The 22,991-nt window shown below is 39.5% G+C and overlaps 1 protein-coding gene across 2 annotated transcripts in view; it reads left to right on the top strand.

Moving 5' to 3' along the window:
- Positions 1-3,243: 3,243 nt before the first annotated feature.
- Positions 3,244-22,991, top strand: part of TMEM164 (transmembrane protein 164) — a gene marked incomplete at both ends in the record, with an annotated part of 39,339 nt that continues 19,591 nt past the window's right edge. Inside the window, 3 exons of one of the 2 annotated variants that reach the window (XM_082004343.1) lie at positions 3,244-3,708; positions 19,318-19,367; positions 21,037-21,103. In XM_082004343.1, coding sequence (XP_081860469.1) covers positions 3,244-3,708; positions 19,318-19,367; positions 21,037-21,103 — 582 coding nt within the window. The remainder of the gene's footprint in view (positions 3,709-19,317; positions 19,368-21,036; positions 21,104-22,991) is intronic. The other variant, XM_082004344.1, reaches the window with a different exon arrangement.

Below are 22,991 nucleotides of genomic sequence, written 5' to 3'. Positions count from 1 at the left end.
GTTCAGATTTACTGATGGTGCAGTAGCATTAACCGTATGCATACAAGATCCAGCTGGAGTTACACTGAGAACCTGGAATTGCATAGTGAGCTGCTTTGTCCGTGCAGCCGGGGTTGAGATTTTTCCCATATTGGGATGTTGACTGTAGGTTAGGTTCACCTTAAAGCTGGGCAAGTTTGAGCCATTATGTCTTAGTGACAGGGGCGTTCTCACACCTATGAAATGTGTAGTTGCAACTTTTGTGATATCTGACCCAGACTGTACACAAAATTCAGCTGAATTATTCAAGGCAGTGTTTGCTAATAATAGCCACCAGTTCAAACTCAAGGTTACATGATGTAAGGGAATTCCTCTGATTGTGTTCAATATCAGCAAAAGAAGGATCATGACTGGGTGTTTGGTGCGGCTTTCACCTGAGAGTGGTGGATTCATGTATCTTTACCTGTAACTTTGAGAGCAGAGTAAGGTCATAACAATACTTGCACAGGACCCTCCCATCTGGGTTGTAATGCATCTTTAGTCTTATAGATCTTTATTGTGACACAATCTCCGGGTTGATACTGATGCGAATAGTCTCCTTAAGGTAAAGTTTGTGTAATTACAGCTTCATACTGTTTCTTTTGAAACTGTTTTGTAGATATGAGAGATTGGGTAACTGTTTCATCCCCTGCCAGAAGGCTTGTGCATGGTGGAACAAAAGTTCCTGGAATTCTGTCTGGCCTTCTGAACAAAATCTCAAAAATTTATGACCTGGGTTTGGGCATTGCCTTAATTCCCATAGTGCTAATAGTAAAGCTTCTGTCTCTTTTTATTGAGTTTCTCTACAAATTTTTGTCAGTTTAGAGTACAGCTCATCCTCTACTTGTCCCGAAGATTGGGGGTGATAAGGTGTATGCAGTCTTTGTCACATTCCTAAAGCTTTATACAGGTTTTCTAACATTTCATCTGTAAAACATGATCATTTAACTGTCTACTTCCTCAGGCACTCCAAAACATGGTATGGTATCTTTTAGTAAAGCTTTAACAACCATTAGTACAGTTGCTTTTCAGGTAGGGAATGCATCTACACAACGGGGTAACTGTTCCATTATAACCTGTAGGTGTTTTTGTTCATCTTTTGGAAGCATATCTGCAAAGTCAGTTTGTAGTTTCTGGAATAGCATCCAGGTGTTAGCAGGATGCAGCCTTAGCCACACTGTTGGCAAGATTGTTTCCTTCAGTCAGATCAGAAGTATCTCACTGGTATGGCTTGATGGCTCTAATTGTGGAAAGGCGCCTTGAGGATCTTGGAAAAGCCTGGTGGATCCCCCTGCTTTCCCCAAAAAAGGAATAATTTCTTTCACAGCAGAATGGCAGGCACATAGTGCCTCCAGCTTTACAGACCAGGTGTGGTTGCCTCTCTGACTATATGGAAATCACTTCGACTCAGCCAATAGAGGTATCTGCCTGCTCTTTTCAAACTTACTTGTGGAATTGAGCTTTTGTTTTCAATTAAGCAGGCCACACAGTTTGGCTGGTGACAGTGCTGTTGTCATGCTGTCCTGTGGAGAAGGACAGCCTTGTAATGGTCAGGAAGGGCAGAGCGGTGTGCCATGGGCACGGTACATGAAATAAAATCAGTAGTACGAGACAGCTCTCAGGGTGCGTTTGTTCATGGTTCTAACTGCCTCGACAACATCCCTTTAACCCACTTCTCTATCTAGATCTCCACTTACCTTTGCCTTTCAGAAACAGGGTAACCTATTTGCCATACAACCGCTTCACAAAGCCACAAACCAGTTGCCTCCTGGAACCCAACGTGGCCTCCACTGCACAGGGCTCAGTTTTACACGTACGTAAGTAAATCACGCTGGAGCGCACGCAGACGGGGCCTGCACTCAACGTACCGCACAAGGGCACAGCTGACTGCCCGCAGGTACCCCGCATTCAGGCTGCAGGCCGAGCTGCAGCCCCTCTCGCGTTCGGCCTTTCATGGCGTGCCGTGAAGACGCAGGCCATTGCAATTTCTTGGCCGACTAATACTTGCTGCAACGGCACTTGAGAAACTAGTTTATCAAGTTAACGCTGCTTGTTGAATCGGGTCGGCAAATAGCACGGCGACGATGGACGCGCACGCCGGGCGGCGCGGAGAGCGGAACCGGCTCTGGCCCTCGGCCTCCCCTCCGCCGGCAGCAGCGGGGGCAGCCGGGCGGCAAGGGACGCCAGGACAAACCGCGGGCAGCTGCGAGCAGGAGGAGGGGGAAGAGGAAGGAGAGCAGCCGGGCGAAAGCAGAGACAACAGGCGGGAGGAAGCCGAGGCGGGGAGAGCAAGGGAGAGGCGAGCGCAGAGGCAGAAGCGGCCGCGGCGGCAAAGGCAGGCAGTGAGGAACGACAGCGGCGGCGGGAGGCGGGAGCAGCCGGGGCGGAGGGAGGAGCGGGCGGCCGGGTGCAGCCAATCCGGGCGGCTCGTCCATTTTTCGGTGTGAGGCAGGCACGTCGGTGGGGTGATGCTACGGCGCCGGGAAGGGGCCGGGAGAGCCGCGGGACGCGGCGGCGGGGAGCGGCCAGCCCGCTGGGGTTCAGGCTTGGGCTCTTAGCCGTGCCCGCGCCGCCGCTGAGGGGAGCGCCGCTTCCTCCTTCCCCTCCCTCGCCAAAGTCGGCCCCATGGCTGGGGGCGCTGGGCCTGCCGCCTCCCGGCCGCGCCGCGCTCCCTAACGGAGCGGATACCCGTCCCTGCCGACGGAGGTACCGGGCCCATCGCCGCGCGGCGGGAAGGGGTGGGCGCGCGAGCGGCGGCCGTTGGGGCGTGCGGGCTGCGGCGCGAGCGGCGGCCGTTGGGGCGCGCGGGCTGCGGCCGTTGGGGCGCGGGGGCTGCGGCGCGAGCGGTGGCCGTTGGGGTGCAGGGAGAGCGGGTAGGGAGGCTGGGGCCCGGCGGGGCTGCGAGAGGCGGCCGCGGAGGGAGGCAGCTTGTCGTGCTGTCCGGCGGAGAGGGGCAGCCCCGTAACGGCCGGGGAGAGCGACGGGTCCTGGCCAGGCAGTGCCGGGCGGGGAGGAGGAGGGGCCCTGAGGCGAGGGGCTCTCGCCACAGCTCGCAGGCTCCATTCATCTGTGGCTCCTCCCTTCTTGCAGGCTGCTTGCTTGCGGGTCTCGTCCCAGCATCGAAAGGAAAAGCCTTTAAAAATTAGCCTTGCCCCCAGCTGAGCTGCTGGCTTCTCCTGAAGCTTGGGAAGGAAGGGGACTACCGAGGGGCCGTCCTTGCATTTCATGTTTCGTCAGCCCGACAGCATTTTGGCTTTGATTCCGTCTTGCTCCGACCTGTTCCTGGACAGTGACGGGGAGGAGAAGAAGCTCCGTCCCACCATGTCTCGCTACAGCCTCCATAATCTCCTGGACTGGATGTATGGGGGCGTGGACCCCAGCTTTGCTGGTAATGGAGGGCCAGAGTGCGCGGCCTTTCTCTCTGGGCAGCAACGTTTTCTGGAAAGTTTGGTCTTCCTCAGTGTGGGCGTCGTGGAGATCCTTCTGTCCCTGTGGAAGCTGAGGCAGCTGCATTTCTGGGAGCTGGAGGGTCATCTGCTGCAGCAGCCCCAGACTAAGCAGGAGAGCTTGGGCAAGAATGTGCTGCTGGTGGTGCTCTGTCTCATCTTTGGGCTGGAAGTGGGGTTCAAGTTCGCCACCAGGACTGTCATTTACCTGCTGAATCCCTGTCATGTGGTCACTATGATGCAGGTAAGGCTTGTGTACAGTCACCAGGAAGTTTGCTCTAGTTTTGTACTTGCAAAGAGCAGTATTTTTCCCATAGTCGGTTTGTGGGCCAAAAGTGCATAGCAAAAGTATAAATGCCAAGAATTGGTAGAAATATTTTAAAACTGACTTAGTTTTTAATTAGTTGAATTGAAATCTATTTAAAAAAAACAAGTTAAATGAAAAGGTGAAATTGTAGCTATGATTAATGTCCAAATCTCTGGTTGAAAATGCAAAAAATTAAGGTTGTCTCACCACTTGCTTTTACCTAATCGTTGTTTCAAGAATAGAAAATACTGTTTCCACTGACAGTAGGGGTAAAATTTGCACCAACCTTAATGAAAACAAGGTTATTGCTAAAGCGGCTATGTAATTTACATACAACTTCTTCAAACAAATGGCTTTTTGGGGTGTGAATGTATTTTGTGAAGGTGTTGAAGAAATGAATTACTCTTTATTTTGTGCAGACAATGTTGGTTTACCTTTTAATTTTAGAAGCTGAACAGTAAGGAAACAAGTGTTACCTGTGTCTCGTACATGGGGTGAACAAACCAATTTGGCTTAATACCTGTGGATAAACTATGTACTTTAATGATTTGTGGCTGGTTGTTGATGCATGACAATGTGCCATCTGTGTAGCTTCCAAAATAATGGAAACATTCATGAGCAGTTACTGAACTGTGATATCTAAAGCTTAAAAGCTCTGTTTGTCAGTAGTCCTGTGTGTGCACTTAACTGTCAGTTTCCCTGAGCTTGGTGAGGAGTGTGGGAGGTGTCAAAAATTATTAATGTTCAATTTTGATAATATTGTAGCCTCCACACTGGACAACAATTTAAGCTTAAGAATTAATAGAAGAATGTCAAAAAGGCTTTCATAAAAGCTGCCATGATAACAGCATCTGTCTAAGCTCAGTAATGGGTGAAAATCATTGCTGTTCTTCGTCTCCCTTTGCAGAAAGCAAAGTGATCTGGGCTCTGTCAGATCAAGCCAGTTGTTATTTTCACTCCTGGAGAGCATTTCCAAACAGGAATGGAAACATCTTTTCTGGTTGTACCAGAGGTTTTAGGGAGATGTGTGTTATTTCAAGAGGGGAAAAACAAGCTCTTAGAGCAATACTCAAGACCTTTACAGCAATTAACTGACAGTTCTGGAGCTTAATTAGTAGGTTATGTAAATTCCTAAGCAGTGATGTGACGTTAGTTCAGTATTTTACACCATAGGACACTTGCTTCCCATGAATTGGTAACAATTGCCGTGCAATCAGTCAGTCACTATTGGTAATGGAAGGGAAAGTAGAAGGTATGCAAGAGCTGTAGAAATAATTAAAATAAAATAATACAGCCACATTCCATTTCTTGGCAACACTTAATGCTTACTGGAAGATTTTCCTATTAGTTCTCTGTGAAGAAGGTGAGGATATGTTACCATTATGATTTAAAAGTTCAGTTGTCTTGATATGGTTTTATAATATGATGTTACGGTAAGTATTCAGTAAAAACTACTGCTTATACATAAAGAGGGGAGCTTGTATTGCTTACCTCATTCATTAATGCTCTCCCCCAGGAAGACAGAGACTTAAGATCTGTAGTCAGGCATGGGTAGTTCTTAATCTCTTTCAGACCAATTGTGAAGCTTTTTTTTTTTTTAAATCCTGTGCTAATTACTCATTAGAAATGGTGTTCCAGCATTTGTGAAATTGAGAAGGTGGGTATGTCAGCAAAATTCAGAAGTCATGCCTCTTCATCCTCAAACAGATGTATTAGAAATAGGCCTGGGCTTAACATAGAGAATGAAAATATCTGCAAAACCAACAGATTTCAGCAGTGAAAACAGGTTTTGTACAAAGATAGCCAATGACCTCCATCAGTAGAAAAGTAATACATAGTAGTTGGAATCTTGCTAGCAAGATTCTGGCCTGAATTTCCTGAAGGCAACAGGTTGGCAAGATCAAATATATGAAAATAGAATATCCTTCACTTCTGTTCTTACAGTAGTTTGTACATAATCCTGCTGCTGCACCTAAACATTAGGATGAACAAAGTAGGAGGTGGAGAGATGAAACATGCTACAACAATCGAGATGACTTCAGAAGAAAGCCAACAGGAGCTGTTGGTAAAGGTCTCTTCTCTTGCTCAATTCCTGTTTTCATTTTCTTCAGCTGAGACTGTTTCACCTAAGAGCAACAAAGGTTCTGGGCTCTGAGCCAAAAATATTTTCAACTGGAAATTATCCTTCGTATTTTCTCTGCATAAAAGGAAAAGTCCCGCTTTTAAAAAAGTAAGACTGAAATGAAGTCACAAAATAAAATGGGAATTACACCTGTGATGCATTTGGGCGGACAAAACTGTGTAATGTAATGGGTACTGGTGAGTCTACAGATGAGTCTGTTTTGATCAGGTATCTAATTTCTGCCTATCATGCCAACCTGTGTTCAAATCAAAACTTTTTCGTAAGTGGAAAGAACTAGTTCAGATGTGTCATCACATGGGTGAAGTGTCGATCAAATGAACATATTTAAAACTGCCCAAACAGTTCTCATGATTAATCAGGTTCAGAGAATCTGCTGCCGTCCTGTCACCTAGCTGAATTATCTAGAAACAGTAGGACTCATTGCAAGCCCTAGTCTTGGCTTCTTGCATAGCTTTTGGAGCAAGAAGAGCAATATTGTTTCTTTACCAGTGATGTAAGTGCAGCATCATTGAGAGATAAATACTTGAATTTTTTTAACATTTATATTTTAAGCCAAAGGTGAATGGTAACTTCTGTGGTTTCTTTGCCAGCTATCTGATGGGGGTGTTTTTGTGCAGTACAATATTTAGTTAGTGTGTGGTGCGGGGGGCGGAGAAGTCTATGGAGGAATTTATACTAAGCTCTTTCTTTACATAAAGAGTGGTCTTACTGAAAATTATTTGAATACCTCTATAAAAAACCAAAACCAAACCAAAACCCAAAGAACCAACCAAACAAGAAAAACCTCTCTTTTTTAGGACTGAGGATATGTATGATTGGACCAATGATACTGCTGTAAACCTGGCATGAGGGGGTATACTAAAAGGGAAACATTAAATCCGATAGGGTGTTGCAAACCCATTCTCCTTTGCAGAGCAGGAAAAAATTCAGCATATGTTAGGGGACCAAGTGGTATATTTTTCAAGACATTAATCCTTTAAAGTATTTTAGGACCCATAACTATGGTATTGAAATTGAAAGTGTGAAGGAAATCTTTTAAGCTTCTGATTTAGCAGTGTAAGAGAGAGGATTTACCCAGTAGCCAATTACAGCACTATTGATTTCATTACAAGTTTTGTAAAGGAGACTTTTAGCAACATCCAGAGCATGGTTGTTCAGAAGTGTATATGTAAGCGTTGTCTCCCTGTGTATGAGCATCAAAATACTTAACAGCATTACTTTAGTGAAAGGAAAGGAAAATTTCATGCCTTGCAATGTCAAAACCCATTATATCAAAACCAATTTGTTTATCTGTTCTATATTCTTTAAAGTATACGTTTTAAACTTTTCAATCAAAACACTCGTGTTCACGTAGCAGTCCTCCATTTCACTTTCGGTGAAGTAGCAGTTAGAATTTCTGTCAAAAACTCTGTGTTCTTCATGATTTGTTCCTGCACCCCCAGTTTGTAATTTCTGACACACATATTTTGCAAGCTGTAATTCACAATCAATGTAAATTAATGAAAATGCATAAACACAGGCGTCTCTTGATGTCCTGTAAGACATCAAGCTGGAGTTAACAGGCAACTAGGATTGAATGTAGGCAAATATAAGCCAGGAACCAGAGATAAAATTAGAGAAAGAGCAAAAGAGAAATTTGGAAAACAAAATGTAAGGGGAAAACTATTATGTGAAGGCATCTAAATCGGAGTTTGTGGGTAACAGTGGTAGGGTGAAGTGATCTTGAAAGGTCCTGTCGAACGTTAATGATTACACAATGATTATTTTTTTTCTTTTTAAAGTTTGAATTTTAGGTTTGTGAGTTGGATCTTGAAGCTGATTGGTTTTAATTTGGTTTCTTGGAGCTTTGTTTCTGAACACTTTCTTCTTACAACTGCAATTTATCTTGTGATACTTCCTCTTAAAGCTGGTTGCTAGAGAGGAAATTCATCGCAGTGTGCGGTGAAGTTTGGAGGCTTTAACTGATACTGTAATTAATGTAATAATTATTTATTGAGCTGAGGAAAAGCTTTTATGTGATGATTTTAACACTGTATATAGTTTGTTTCGCCATTCTGCTTATTTTTAGTAAATGCCAGCATATAGTAGAGAAATTGAGAAATACTAGTATGAGGAAAGGCAAGGATTCTTATTCAGCAATAATAGTAATTTTTAATTTAGTATATTTGCTATTCCTTTTATATCTTAAGGTTGTGACTCTGTTTTCTTTGTTGAAGAGATGATAGTTCAGCCACTTCAACTTAAGACAAGATTGGGCCAGTACATGCTTTATCTTGAGCTGAAAGCGTGCATGCTTTAGTCAAGGTGGCGGGGATCATGATAATATGTCATGCTGCCAGTGAATGTTCTAGTTAAGGAATTTGAGTTTAAAGCTCTAGGCTAAGCTTTTGTTTTGAAGTTGCTAGAATTTGGAAATACCTGCTGTGCTTGAGGATAGAATGCATACTTTGGTAATTCTCCCTTTTATTTTGTATATTCTTAGGAGAAAAGTATGTAAAAAGTGGGGAATTAACAAGAAGTAATCTTACTTTCTAAAATGGAGTAGGAGTTACGTGACTGGAAGTTCTTGGTAAAAAAACCTTAACTTTCTCTTACCCCAAATATTTACGCTGAGGGTCGTTATCTGAAGGCCATTAGGTGAATAATTAAGTAATCAGTATTGGTTTGTTTTGATGGATCATCATAGATTTAAAGCAAATATCGATGCAGGTGTAACCATGTAGTTTGAGCAACATGTTATGGAGACAGGCCTTTTTTCAGTTCTTTTTTCCTCTTCTCTCTCTCTCTCTTTTTTTTTTTTTTGAGAATGGGGCTATTAATAATTGTTTCAGTGTACTCTCCAGTGTTGTAATGTATCACTGTTGGCAGTAATATATTCTTAGGATTTTTTTTTAACCTATTTAGCAATTTTGCACACCATTCCATGTAGGTTGTTTGCTAGCAGCTTAAACTGATGCTTCAGGAAGAGCTGCCTGAGGCCTTTAGGAACTTCAGTGGAGTGGTGGACTAAATCAAATAGCAGCAGGAACCATATTGGACACCTTATAAATTCCAGGGGTTGGGGTGACTTTCATCTAATGATTTCCATTCTAAAAACCCCTTCTTTGTTGTCTCCTTTGCACTGCTGTAAATGTTTACACTCCTAGTCACAGATGATGAGTTCTACTGCAGTGGTTGTACACCAGCCACATTCACTGTGGCAGTTTGAACTGTGCTGATGTTTACCGAGAACAAGTTCTGTACCATGAATTTGAAACCTGCGAAGAGTGTAATGGGACTCATGTTTCTTGTGACACTTCCTCAGGGCTTTAGATAGATGTGGTAAGGGTTTAGATTTATTCAGATTGCCCAGTATTTAGTGCCAAGTGAATTTAATTGTTTATATTTTAATACTTTGGTAGTTAGTGAAATGCCAACTTAAATTATCAGGGAATATAATGTGCCTTAGCTTTTTATGGATTGTGTAACTATTTCTGTTTCTTGGCAAAAATTATCTGTAATAATAAAGCTATTAGATATTTATTATCCTGCTGTTTTTAAAGATTAGAAATTTCTGTTGTAAAATCCTACAAATTGAGGAATTGTGAACTGTGACAAGAAAAAGGTATTGGTGACTTGAGGCAGAGTAGAGCAGGATTTTTCTAGGATGGTTTTGCTTCTGTAGGAAACATAGGAAACGTCATGCTTGGGGGGAAAAAGTAACAAAAGTGAATGCGTATGAATATGCACGTGACAATCTCATTGTGAACTCATGTAAGCTTCCACCCTGTCACTGACAGATGTAAATGCAAATTAATCTAAATTCAGTGCAAATTAAATTTTCTTAAGAAAATGGACTTTTGAATATTTATTTTTTTAAATTCAGCCTTTTTTGTTCTTTTAGCCCCAGATAGGTTTTTGATTGTCAGGTTTTGCTAAAGCATTAAGCTAGAAATGAGGAAGGAAGTAACCCACTACTAGTGAAGGGCTAGTGCAGATAGTGATTAGAGAAAAGGGAAGAAAAATAACTTCAGTGACACTTTTTCTCTGAAATACTAATTCCTAAGATGTGATAACTAATGCTACTGCACACATAGAAAGACCTGAGTCTTATGTTAATAATTAATCCTAAAATATGGGAAGTCTGGAAATCTCTCACCTAAGACTGTAAAAGGGAAGAAGGTGAGTACAGGCTTGTCGAGTAACAAACTAAGCCCGTGGAAGGCAGACTAATCTAGAATGTCCCAATGGACATATATAATTTACAAGACATTAGATTGTAGAGGATGGGAATTGTTCAATTTGCTTCTTTCATCCCTGGGTAGAACTGGGAAACTGGGAGGCTGGAAAGAGGGACAGGCAGCTGCGTATGTTCCCAGAGTCTGGTTTATATAACACAGAAACTACTTCTACTGTAGTATTACTTAATGCTCTGCCAGCAATGTTGCTTTGAATCATAAGGATTCTTAACGCTAGATTAACAATTCCACAGGACACATGAATTAATCCTGGAACCTGTCTGACAGTGGCAGTAAGGCAGCTGTGATTTTTGTGCTAAAATATTACATACATTCAAATTGCTGCTATTTAGCAGTGAGAATGTAGCATCTTTTGATCTCTGTTCTCTTTTCTGATTTGAAAGTCTGAACTTGTCAAACCACAGCTATGATTTTTTTTTTTTAAAAACGTTACCTTTTAGAAGGTAAACAGATGGCTTTTAAGTGATGTGGCTGTTCTGTGCTGAATTGATAGTTTATACAAAAACAGTTGCCATCTAACATATACCTACATCCTGAATCAAAGCTGTATGACTGAGTTGTTAAACCATTACTTTCTGATAAAGGATAGGGTGATCATTTTGAACGTACTTAAAAAATTAGTTTTAGAGATAATTAATAGTCTTCTACATCTTTTAAATTACCCAGCTGCTTAAATGTTCCTTGCTTTATGTTTTACCATTGTGGGGGAGAATGGATGGTTTTCACCTGTGCAGTAAAGTACACTTAACCTTACCACTGTATCTTACCTTTTAAATGTACCTTTTAATCTTCTGCTCTGGAGGGTACTTTGATACACCTAAGAAAAGGTGAAAATTTTTATTTTAGTGCAGATAGATTGACCAAAGCCTGTCCCTTTTTTTTTTTTTTCTTTTTTCCCTTTCTTCTATTTTTTTTTGAAACTCATTCCAGTTTTGGATTAATCCAGTTTCCATGAATTTTTCACATTGCTCTGAAAGTAGAAATGAAAGTCTAACTTCTTGGAAGTTTTAATTTTTAAATAGTATACTAAACCAGTCAATTTATGACCTGGTTAAGTGATCATGACTGGAATGTTTGAAAATAAAGATATGTTTCCAATCTGCTGCAACGTGATACTAAATCAAACAGGCGGCTCAGGGACAGACAAGCTGCTGTTTTGAAAGGTAAATGAAATCTGTGCTGCATATGTGAGATGCAGTGGTTTTACTTAGAAACATAGAATCATAATAGTTTGGGTTGGAAGGGACCTTTCAAGGTCATCTAGTCTAACCCCCCTGCAATGAGCAGGGACATCTTCCACTAGACCAGGTTGCTTAGAGCCCTGTCCAGCCCAACCTTGAATGTTTCCAGGGATGGGGCATCTACCACCTCTCTGGGCAACCTGTGCCAGTGTTGCACCACCCTCATCATAAAAAATTTCTTCTTTATATCTAGTCTGAATCTACCCTCTTTCAATTGAAAAACATTACCTCTTGTCCTGTTGCAACAGGCCCTGCTAAAAGTCTGTCCCCATCTTTCTTATAAGCCCTCTTTAAGTACTGGCAGGCTGCAATAAGGTCTCCCTGGAGCCTTCTCTTTTCCAGGCTCAATAACCCCAACTCTCTCAGCCTTTCCTCATAGGAGAGGTGTTCCTATCCCCCTGATCATTTTTGTGGCCTGCTCTGGACCTGCTCCAGCAGGTCCCTGTCTTTCCTGTCCTGAGGGCTCCAGAGCTGGATGCAGCACTGCATGTGGGGTCTCACCAGAGCAGAGTAGAGGGGAAGAATCCTCTCCCTCGACCTGCTGGCCATGCTGCTTTGGATGCAGCCCAGGATACGGTTGGCCTTCTGGGCTGTGAGTGCACATTGCCAGCTTGTGTCCAGCTTTTCATCTACCGGTACCTGCAAGTCCTTCTTGGCAGGGCTGCTCTCCATCCCTTCATCCCCCAGCCTGTGCTGATACCGGGGGTTGCCCTGACCCAGGTGCAGGACCCTGCACTTGGCCTTGTTGAACCTCATGCGGTTCATATGGGCCCATTCCTTGAGCTTGTCCAGGTCCATCTGGATGGCATCCCGTCCCTCAGGTATGTCAACAGCACAACTCAGCTTGGTGTCATCTGCAAACTCACTGAAGGTGTACTCGATCCCGCTGTCTATTTCATTGATGAAGTTGTTATAGAGTACTGGTCCCAATACAGACCCCTGAGGAACACCACTCGTCGCCTATCTCCATCTGGACATTCAGCCGTTGACAACTGCCCTCTAGATGTGACCATTCAACCAATTCCTCATCCACCGAACAATCCACCCATCAAATCTTTATCTCTCCAGTTTAGAGAGAAGAATGTTGTGGGGGACCGTGTCAAAGGCCTGTAGCATGCTTAGCTCTCTTCTGCCAGAAACAACTCTACTCAGACATCTGTAAGTGTTCTCATTGATATTTTTAAGTGCTAGTTTGTGTGATGTTTAATCTGGAATGGTTAGAGTTGTGTGACTTGTTCTTTTCTTACCCTGCTATCTTTTGAATTGTTGTCTTTTGTCTTTTTAGTTTGCTTTTGATCAAACAAGATGGTCTTTGTGTTCTGCATATTTCTGTCTCAGCAGGACTAAGACTGGTAGAAGAAAAGCCTTTCATGACAAGTCTTGACTGCACTCTCTGCTTCAGTATACTAACTGAAAAATAGCATCATTAAAAAACTTCTGAAGGGAGCTCTTAGGTGTACTATTTTGTACATGTTTGGAATGTTTTGGAATCAAAAAACGCTGGAGATCCAGCCAAGTCATAGGACAAAAAAAAAAAAAAAAAATCAGTGAGCTCTCCCTATTTATAGACTGCTCATGGTGTTAGGCAATAACATTCAAGGAATAGAATGGTATCCTGGCTTAGGTGTTTGAAGAGGTATTTTACTTCAGTTCAGAGACAATATTGCTGTTATACCATTCAGTCACATCTTTTGTTGAACAAAAGGTGCGTATTTTTAGAGAATAGCTCTTGAGATTTTTACTAGTCTTGATTTTTTGAAATGTTGATTATTAAAACTAGGGGTGGAATGTGGCATGCTTACATGTCAAATAAACTAGGAAACATTAGACAAATGAGAAAACTTGCAGCTGACAAATTATTTTATGGCAATGCTCTCAAAGTTTTTGGAACCTGTAACATAACATAAATATATATACATCCTTGCCAGTATCTGAGAATTTTCCTAGGCATAACTCTAGCATGTACCACAGCCTCTCATTTTAGGTATTTAATCAACTGTTTTTAGGATCTCTGTTTTAGGCAAGTCATGGCTCATGATGACAGGCTGGCTAAAAGGCTTGCAGGTGTTCTAGTATGGTAGATTTTAAGTACTATAGGTAGTAGCTCACTAATATATTTGTGACTGTATGTTGAAGTTTGAGTTTGTCAATATCTGACTATGTTGGGGTTGTAATAAGGCAGATTTAGTAAAATCTGCTTACCTCATGACCTCTTTTCTTTTCTTCTCCAAAAAAGTAATTTATAACAAATGTACTGGAGAGGCACGGCTGGATTAAACAAACACAATTATACAACAACAAAAACCTTTTCCTTTCTTACCATTTTCAATCTAGTAACACAGTTAAATGGAAAAATAGGATACCAGATGTGTTTGATGGTCTGTGGGGTTTTTTTTCCCCCCACCTTTTTGTACTGATGTGCTTGCCCATTGCTGAAGTCTAGATGTGCAAACCTCAAAAAGAGGTTGTTTGAATAAAAATCTTTCTGTATGAACTTAAAAAAATCAAATAACGGAAACCTCTAATATCTCCAAATTAATGTGATAATTGCAACACTTGTAATGCTTGAAGCGCAAGAAAATGAAAATACTATTAGGGGTTAACATAGTGTATAGAGATTAGGAAACTGGATTGTATTAAAGGGAGGCCAGATTAAAGTTAACATAGTTCTTTTTGGTTTCATGATGTTGCAGTCTTTTCTGGATTTTGGGGTGTTTGTTTCAGTATTGGATTTTTTCCACACTTCTGAAATTTGGGACCTATTCTTGTCATATTTTGGCACTTGGCAAACAGGTATAACCAATAAAAAATACTAACTTGCTGCAAAATACCAGCTTATTTTGGTTAATATTTAACCTTTTTTCTATGCATGTGAGTTTGACTTTTGCCTACAGACACTGTTGCAATGTCAAGGTGTATAATTTTTTTTTTTGGTAAATTCTGACTTCTAAAAAAAGTGTTTATGAAAAATGATCTGTTTTTTCCTGGATACCCAGTTCCTTTCTAACAGTAACATTTCCCTTGTTTGGCTATGCTTTCATTTAGTGATTAAAAAGGGAGTGAACTTAACAGGGATTTGTGGAGGGCCAATGTAATACTTTGTGATATCTCCCTATTACTATCTTGTTCATCCTGCCAGGAAACCTAAAGGTAGGGAATGCATAGCCTGGAAGTATTGTTTTTTGATTAGTTGGCAAATGAAAAGTTACAAGTACTGTTGAAGCCCTACAGAATGCCACCTCTCACACAATACCATGGGAATAGCACAAGACTGCCTTTTATCTCTCTCTGCTTTCTGTGCTTTCTTTCTATTCACTTTTTAAAGGGAAGAGTTTATCTAGAACCAAATGAAGAAATATTTTTCTCTAGGTCACATCTTCTTGGACAAAAAGATTAAGAATAACACTGTACAGATTTGTAGTCTTTCACATGATTCTGTTTGTGATCAAAGAAGTTTTCTGAATAAACTAATGCAATGTTACCTTCTTACTGTCAGCAGAATAGTCCTTTTACATACACGGTCTTCTACTACCTACACTGACACAAATGAGTAATACAATCAGATTTAAGGAAATAATGATCTCTAAAGTTTACTGAACTCAAGAAGTTTCTTGGGAACTCCATCAAGTACTGAATGACAGGGTTACACACGTTTCTTTTAGAAAACTTTTAAAAGCATATTGCTACAGGTGGAAAAATGCCATCCTTTTCCTTCTGCTTTCCAGTCTGTTCCAGACCTGTAGATATCATTTGAAGCTTTGTCGTCTTCTTAGTGCAGGGTTAGAAGAAAAGAATGTGGAAGACTCTGATTTGCAGCCCAGTCCTGGGTTAGTTCAGAACAACCGTGAGTTCAGTCTCATTAAGATCTTGTCTCAGTAAAGGAGTAGCTGAGCAGTGCAATCCTGTACATTACAGTCTCCAAATGATAACAGCCCTGCTGATCCATCATGTGTTGTGGTGTGACCTTTGTATTTGGGCTTATGCAGGGGAGTGCTGGCCATGCAGTTCTTCATGCCAAAAATATTTCCCATGGATGGACAATGATATTTATGGTCTTGCAGAGCAATTACAAAGTAGATTGACAGCATTTCTGACTTCTGTTTTCACCTGGGTCCTCAAGGTTGAAGTGAACTGCAGTTTGCTGATTGACCAGGATTAGGAGTTTCTTTGCAGTTTATTGCTTGACTGTATACTCGTCTAAACAACTGTAGACTCTTCTGGTCCTGTGCTGGTGAAAAAGACTCAGATATCCTGACTTACACTATTGTCCCCACTTAGGACTTGTTCTCTATTTATTTCCTCAAGGCCACTCATGATTTTGTACCTTCTTTTTTTTTCTCACTCTCATTAGCCTATAGTCCTTTACAAATTGAAGAGTCTTAATGTGTTAAATCAATCCATGTGTGGAATATGTTCTATACTTTTTGATCATTCTTCTTGACCTCTGTAACCATTTTCTAAATCTGCCTTTTTTTTTTTGAGAGAGAGAGAAGTTAAATGGGAAGGGAATGATCAAAACAGTGCCCAGAATTCAGCCTATCAGTCAATGTATATTTTATAGCTTATTTTTCCCTCCCAAAATAGTTACTTTTGTACATTTGGGATTTCTGGTTAGTTCTTTTGTCACTTTTTTTAATTTGTAGCATGTGAAAATGTAACAGGGTAACAGATCTGACAAAATAAGGAGGGATATTTAAGTTGTTTCTTAGTGTTTCTTCTAAATTGCAAGTTTAGTTATTCTGTCTTGAAGTAGGAGAAGCCTACTTCAGTATGCTTTAAAATAGATGCTCCTCTGTTTACACTAGAGCTCTGCAATGTGTCAGCGAAGTGGGGGCTAACATCTGTGCTAGCCTGAGTGCATAAAACCTGAAGAGTTCCAGCAGGAAAAGAGGCTGGGAACTCTTTACAGCCATGCCGCTAATTTAATATGACATTGTTTGGTTTATAAAACATAGCTGTTTCCTCCTGCAAGGCAAAGGATTTTATTTCCAGTATGACAGTGAAACGTAATATGATTATGGGATAAGTATGTGAACACTTGTGGTAGAGCTTGTGAGCTTGTCTGCTGTGAACTAGGTATTTTAAGATTGCTAATTACTCTGAGCTGAATGATGACAGTCTTTGTAATGTTTGAATCTACTTGGTAATACAGTTTTTTGAAAATCAGATACAAGGGTGTCTTGTAAAGCGTACTTTTCAAGAAGTTGAGGTTTATTTATCAGTGTGTACATATTTTAGAGAGAAAGTGCTTGATATTAAACTGCGAAAACTGAAACATTTGAAGATCTCTTCCATTATCCCAAATTTTTAACATAAACATTCTAGTTATGACTTCTCTGCTGCTATAAAAAAATCGAAATCAGACTTATTGTCTGAAAGATCACTCATAACAGAGGAACTTGCATGCTTAAAAATATTAAATATTTATTTTTCCCTCATCAGTTTCTTGCAGTAGATTTGATGTAAAAATAAGCAACTGTGAATCTTGTTCTCTTCTTTGCCTGTCTCCATGGTAGTGAAGTATTTTAGATTGGTAAACAATCTAAAATAGTCTTTGTAACAATGCCATCCTTTTTTAATACTGGCTATTTTTCATCCTGAGTGGTGAGATTCAGATACTGCACAGCCATGTATTGCAGTTTTTGCTCTACCATGTGGTGGTTGGAGCACTCTGCAGTGTGTTAGAAAAAGAAATGACTGGTGCGATTTAAGACATATTTCTGGTTTGATTATTTTATGTGTATAGAGAAAAAGGTCAATCTGCTTTTTTTTTTAAGATGGAGGAAATGAAAAAAAAAATCTATATTGGAAGAGTAGAGCTTCTTCCATGAAAGTATGAACTATGCTTCAAAAGTAATGTATATCTTCTGTCAGATTCCTGAATTTAAGGAAATCATAAAATAATCTGAGTTTAAAACACTGGGTGAACTAGTGAGACTCTAAATATCATATCTCCTTTTGCTAACATATGACGTGGAAGGTTTAAAAAGATTGACTAATGCATGTAAGTAGCATGTGAAAAAATAGTTATTAAAAGAGACCTGTAGAAGATATTTATGGTCCCCAAAGAAGTGAAAATATAGACCACAATTCAAGGAACTTCAGTTCAGTTAGTAAACAAAGTTTATTGTAAAAATATGCAATGATGGAAGAGTGAAGCATAGTAAGTGTTAGACACTTTTCCCAGAATCCATATGGGTCTTATGTGCAAGGTAATGTATAGACCTCTCATAAGATTTTTCTGGCATATGCTTTTTTTTTCTTAGCATAAAAAAGCATACATTAGTGGATTGTCGTCACTCATCTATTATGTGCTCTTCCTCTTTAACCTGCCCTGATGCATTGAAATTATTTTTTAAATACAAAACTTAAGAGAAACTCTGATTGGATTTTAACAGTATTCACTGAGAAAATGTTTTAGGGTACATTCAGTTAAATTTAATTGCTGCCCCTTTCTTGCTGTGCCTTTATTAGAGTCTGTATGACTTGGGAAAAACAGTTTGTGTGTGTGTGTACATGTTCTAAACTGTTATTGAGACTGACTTGAATTAAACGTCTAAGTGGATCAGAGAAATGAATGGCTGTGTACCAAGAAAATGCACTGGAAGTAAAAATATTTGGAATTTGTACACTTATTTGTATGGTGACAACAGCAAGCCCCTTTTATACACAAGGGCTCAGTAGTATGATCTAGGCTTCCACATTCTACTGTTGCTGCAGCAAGTACATGATCTGGTAGTAATTAATTTAAATATACATCAGGGGCCTCTTCCCGGCCCTGCAACACCTCAAAGAAACATGTTTGGTGAATTCTCTAATCTGACTTGTCCACAAAGCAGACATGTTCTCCAGATGTTCTCACTTGAAGTGATTTAATGATCATTTGTGTTGTAGGTTGGTAGTGAAATAATCTATTATGAATTTATTTTAGCAACAGCAGTAAAAAATGTGATCCATTTTTTTCTGAAATACTTTTTATCAGGCAGTAGGCCGAAGTGTCGTCTTTGCAGTAGTGGACAATATAAATAATAGGATTTTTATCACTGAACACTTCTGTAGTAATCTCTTTGTATCTAGAGTAAGACTTGCTGATACAAAGTATTTGAAGTTGTTGTGAGAGGTTTTGAACAGCAGTATCAAAAGATCATATTCCTCTAAATTTAGTTAGGGCATTGTTGCATATCAACAATACTTTATTACATAAAAATTTAAATCAGGTCCTATTTATGGTAGGATTATGGCCTGTAAAGAAAAACAAGCTTGCTGCTCCGATTGTATTCAGTTACTTATGGTCTTGTGAAACAGCTAGCTAATAATCGATGAAATTTTTATAGTACTCTAAAAATACTAAATGTGGCAATGGACAGAGTTAAAGATGACTACTAAGCTTATGCATCAAGCAGATACTGTGGTGACCTTATTTTGGGAAGTATTAAGAGGCTTTTATAGGCAGCCATCTCACATGAGATCTTCAAGAGCTGGGTTGTGCACTGCTAAAGTGAAGGGAAGTATTGTCTTAAGTATTGTCATTGTGAATGCTTGGTCTTTAGCACAGCAATGACCTTATCATGATTGAGGGCTAGAGAAGCTGCTGTAGTAAAATGACTGGTAATACAGTAATCTGCTTTATGAGGGACCGTATATAATGACAGTATCAAATAGGCTAGACTTTGGCTTGTTTCTTAGGCACTGGTAGAAGCCAAACCCTAGATGCTGCTCATGCTGCTTAAATCCTTTTATGTGTAGGTAATGTGAGACCTTTTAATTTGTTTAGGATTTTTAGTCTTTTCTAGCTGTGCTCTAAAACAGTTGTTCTGGTTAGAAATGATATGTCACATACAGAACTGGGAAAGAAAGATAGAAAGATAAAATGGAATATGAAAGAGATTATATCATTAATTTAAATTTGTTTCTAACATTTCAGATTTTTCTTCTTGCCTGTCCTCCATGTCGGATTGCAATGATTCTCTTCAGGTAATGCCTCTTCCTTATTATATTTCTGTCTACTTGCATAATGTATTTTAGAAGTTAATCACAGTTTAAGTCATAAAATATTAAGATATGTATCCAGTTGGAAAGGCATATTGGTTGGTTTGAAAAATGACACCTTGAAAATGGTCAGGGCTTACATTGTGGGTCTTGAGCCACATACTCTTGGTTCTTTTGTACTGGTGGTTTTGGCCTCACTCAGCAACATGAATTAGCTCAGTAACAGATGAGAATGCAGGCATCTTTCTACACATTAATGTATGTAACTTAGGTCACGTGCCTTGTACCTTCTTATTATCCTCACTAAAAATTAGTACCTGGGCTTCATTGAAGGCTGTACGTACAGCATGGGTCTAGTGGATGTAAGTTAAATAGCGAAAGCAAATTCCTGCTGACTTGGGTATTTCTCACACCTATGTAATCTTTTCTAAAATATTGTGTATTGTTACTAACTTTAGGAACCACAAGAGTTTCTAATGTGCAGGAAGCTCTCATGGACTGGTGCAGTAGAGTCCAGTAAGCAGATAAGGAGTGTACTAGTCATATAGTGGGGAGGGTCACGGGACTTCCCAGGCAGAATGGTGATTGGCAATGGCTGTAGTTGCCACTGTGACAGTTAGCTCTTTCTTGTCTTAGTCTAGGCAGTGACTGAAAAAATAATGCTGGGGGCATGGCTCATGAATTATTTTGGAATTGCTACTGTCTGTCTGTAACTTCTTCCTGCTGTTCTTTATTTGGGGAGGGAGTAGGCTGAATATAGAGATACTGTGTTAGCGTCTCCATCTTGGAGAGTGTGAAAAGTATGTCTGGTGTCCGGGAAATCCTGGATTTACTATGCATTTGCAAAAGATTGGTCACAGAGTGCAGGCCACAATATATGTTGTTTTTCAGAATGAGCCTTTGTGTTTTCTAACACCCTGACAGCATATAAACTATGTTTGAAAAGCTGTTTTGAAATTGTAATAACTTTTTCCCCCTCAAGTTACTTTACAATTCTTAACAGTTTATGACAGGCAATGGTTGTAGAGAGTTTATTCTTTACTTTGTGTCTTCTGTAAAGTAGACTGAAACAGTGCCGCTCCTATTTTTGTGTTCTTGTGATACAACAGTGGTTCAGAAAAAGATGTCTGAAAGCTATACAAAATACAGTATTATAATACTACCTTCCTGCCTTATTCTTTGCTTAGGACTTGCTGTTGCATTCTGATGAATGTAATTCTTTTATTTAAGGGACTTTTTCCAAATTCCTGAAGCTTTACTTTGAAGCTGTACATTTATAGAATTAGACAGGAGTAAAAACCTTTATCAAATATGCTATTTTAAGCTCTGAAAGACAAATTAACAGCAAAATTCCAACTATTTAGCAGCTTACATCATGAACAGGATTAAAACAAATGGGCAGTCCAGGTTTTCTAGGAATGCAGAGCTCATTATAGAAGGCAGTCCTACTTTAGGAAATTATTTAAGTGTTTATTTAAAATAAAGAGAGGTTTTTGTCCTGGCTATTGCATTTAACAGTGGCTTTGTTCAAATTCAAGCCAAAAGAATTTTCTTAAATCTCTTGCTACCTTTTGTTGAAGAGATGCTACATAAAATGTGAAAACATTGCATTTTATTTCCATCTGTGAAAATAATATCACATCTCTTTTCTAAGGTTGCAAATGCATATGCTGAATGGGGCCCTCTTGGCATTGTTGTTTCCTGTTGTTAATACACGTCTGGTGAGTGTACTGTACTTTTCCTCCTCCTTTTTTATTTATTTCTAAAATATTTTCTTTGGAAAGATATTAGACCTTTGCTTTGCTTGTTTGTGATTTTTTCTTTATTTTTTATTTTTTAAGTTCATTTTACCTGGCTGTAGATTCCTGGTACAGGTCACTACAATGGAGCCAAAATGCCAGTCTTGGATTTTTTGTGTGTTTATAAATCAATGTGGAAAGTTAACACTGCTGTATTCCAAGTGTAGAAAAAACTACTTTTGTCAATTCCATCCTAGCCTTTAAATGGAGGGAAAACTTAATGTCTTTCAAAGAGGCTTTCATAGGTTAGCATTGTGGCCTGTGGTCAAAATTCAGTTTCAGGCTTCTCAGACTACATGTAAATGTAAGATTCCTCAGTCATGGAAAACATCAGATGTATTTGGTGGCTGTCACCCCCTTTTCCCCCAAGATTAGGCACAGAGGGTTTCTTTTTTCCATCCAGGTTTTCATATCTGCTATGAAACTCCAGTCTCTTGAATGGAAAAATTAGCCTGTTGGTGTCCCTAGTAAGATTCTTAAACTTATTGAGAGGTAATGGTAAGAAATGTCATCCTGAGTCAGAGCCATATGAAATAATTCTAAGGATTATTTTTAAGAGCTGGTATACATGCATATGGAGGGTGGCTGTGTATATGTATATACATATTTGCCTACATGCTTGCTTGGTTTTTTGTCATTTGACTTATTTGCAAAAATCTGTTATTGCAGTTATTTAAATGACTGTTTTAAGATAGAGTTCACTTAAATTTATCTGCTTACGTGTTTATGGTGTCTGGATAGAGTACTTGTATCTATATAACATGTGAATTAATGATATTATTAGCAAAACTGTTGTGGACTTCAGGCTGCATTGCAAATCTCAGTAGTAACTAGGAGACCTGAGAACTGACAGTTTTATTGTCGACTTGTAAATGGTTTCTTTTTTCCCCCTCTTTCAAACTATAAAATTTTGCACTGAGACACAGTTTAGTTACTAGGGAGGATAATACATCTGTAGGCTTTTACATGGCAAAAATAATCTTCCATAAAGCATGACACACACATGCACAGGGTGTTGGATTATATTTCTCAGATTTCAGTGGATTTAGTAGTGTAATAACCCTAGAGTTCTTTCAAGCTTTACATTGCCCTTCTTAATCCGGTAACTACATACGTCCTTTTCTATACTATACCAGCTTATGTGCAGTTTGCAGTTATGTTTTAGTAAAACTTGTTATTGCTGAAGGGGCATCAAATCAGGAAAAAACACTTGTTTTATTCCTAAGGAGAACTCTTCTTATTGTGTATTTCAAACTGTCTAGTTGTTATGCTAAAGTTTATATTTACTTTAAAAAATGATCTTTCTTGGTAACCTTTTAAGGATAAAATGTTGACATTTAATAAATCATTAGCTTGTATTTTCTCTGCCATTATCATAGATCTCATTTATATTAGGGCAGTGGTGATTAAACAGGAAAAATACAGACTACTTATATAAAATTATTGCCTTAATTAGGGATAGAAGAGACAAAGGTTAATGTAGATGAGCAAATATTTTTGGAATAAATACAGCTTAGGATATTTTTGGCCTAACAGCTGCTTGCTAGGCTGTTCTCTTTTCAGTGTTTCTTCTGGCACAAGATCATGTGGGTGATGTTTTATAGCACTGCTGCTTTGACCCAGATCTCATGGTAGATATGCATTCTGCTCTGCAACTGTTATTGTAGTTGTTTACACTGACATTGTCCTGAAAGCAATAAATGTCTCTTAAAACTTAGTAGGAAAATAAAAAAAATTGCCATAATTTTGTCTGTGCTCTCTGCTCTGGTTTGTAGTATCTAAGTTAAAAACTTTTGTTTCGGTCAAGAAC

Source organism: Phaethon aethereus (genome assembly GCF_964289735.1).
Source record: "Phaethon aethereus genome assembly, chromosome: 10".
NCBI lineage: Eukaryota > Metazoa > Chordata > Aves > Phaethontiformes > Phaethontidae > Phaethon > Phaethon aethereus.
This window is presented reverse-complemented; position numbering and strand designations above follow the sequence as displayed.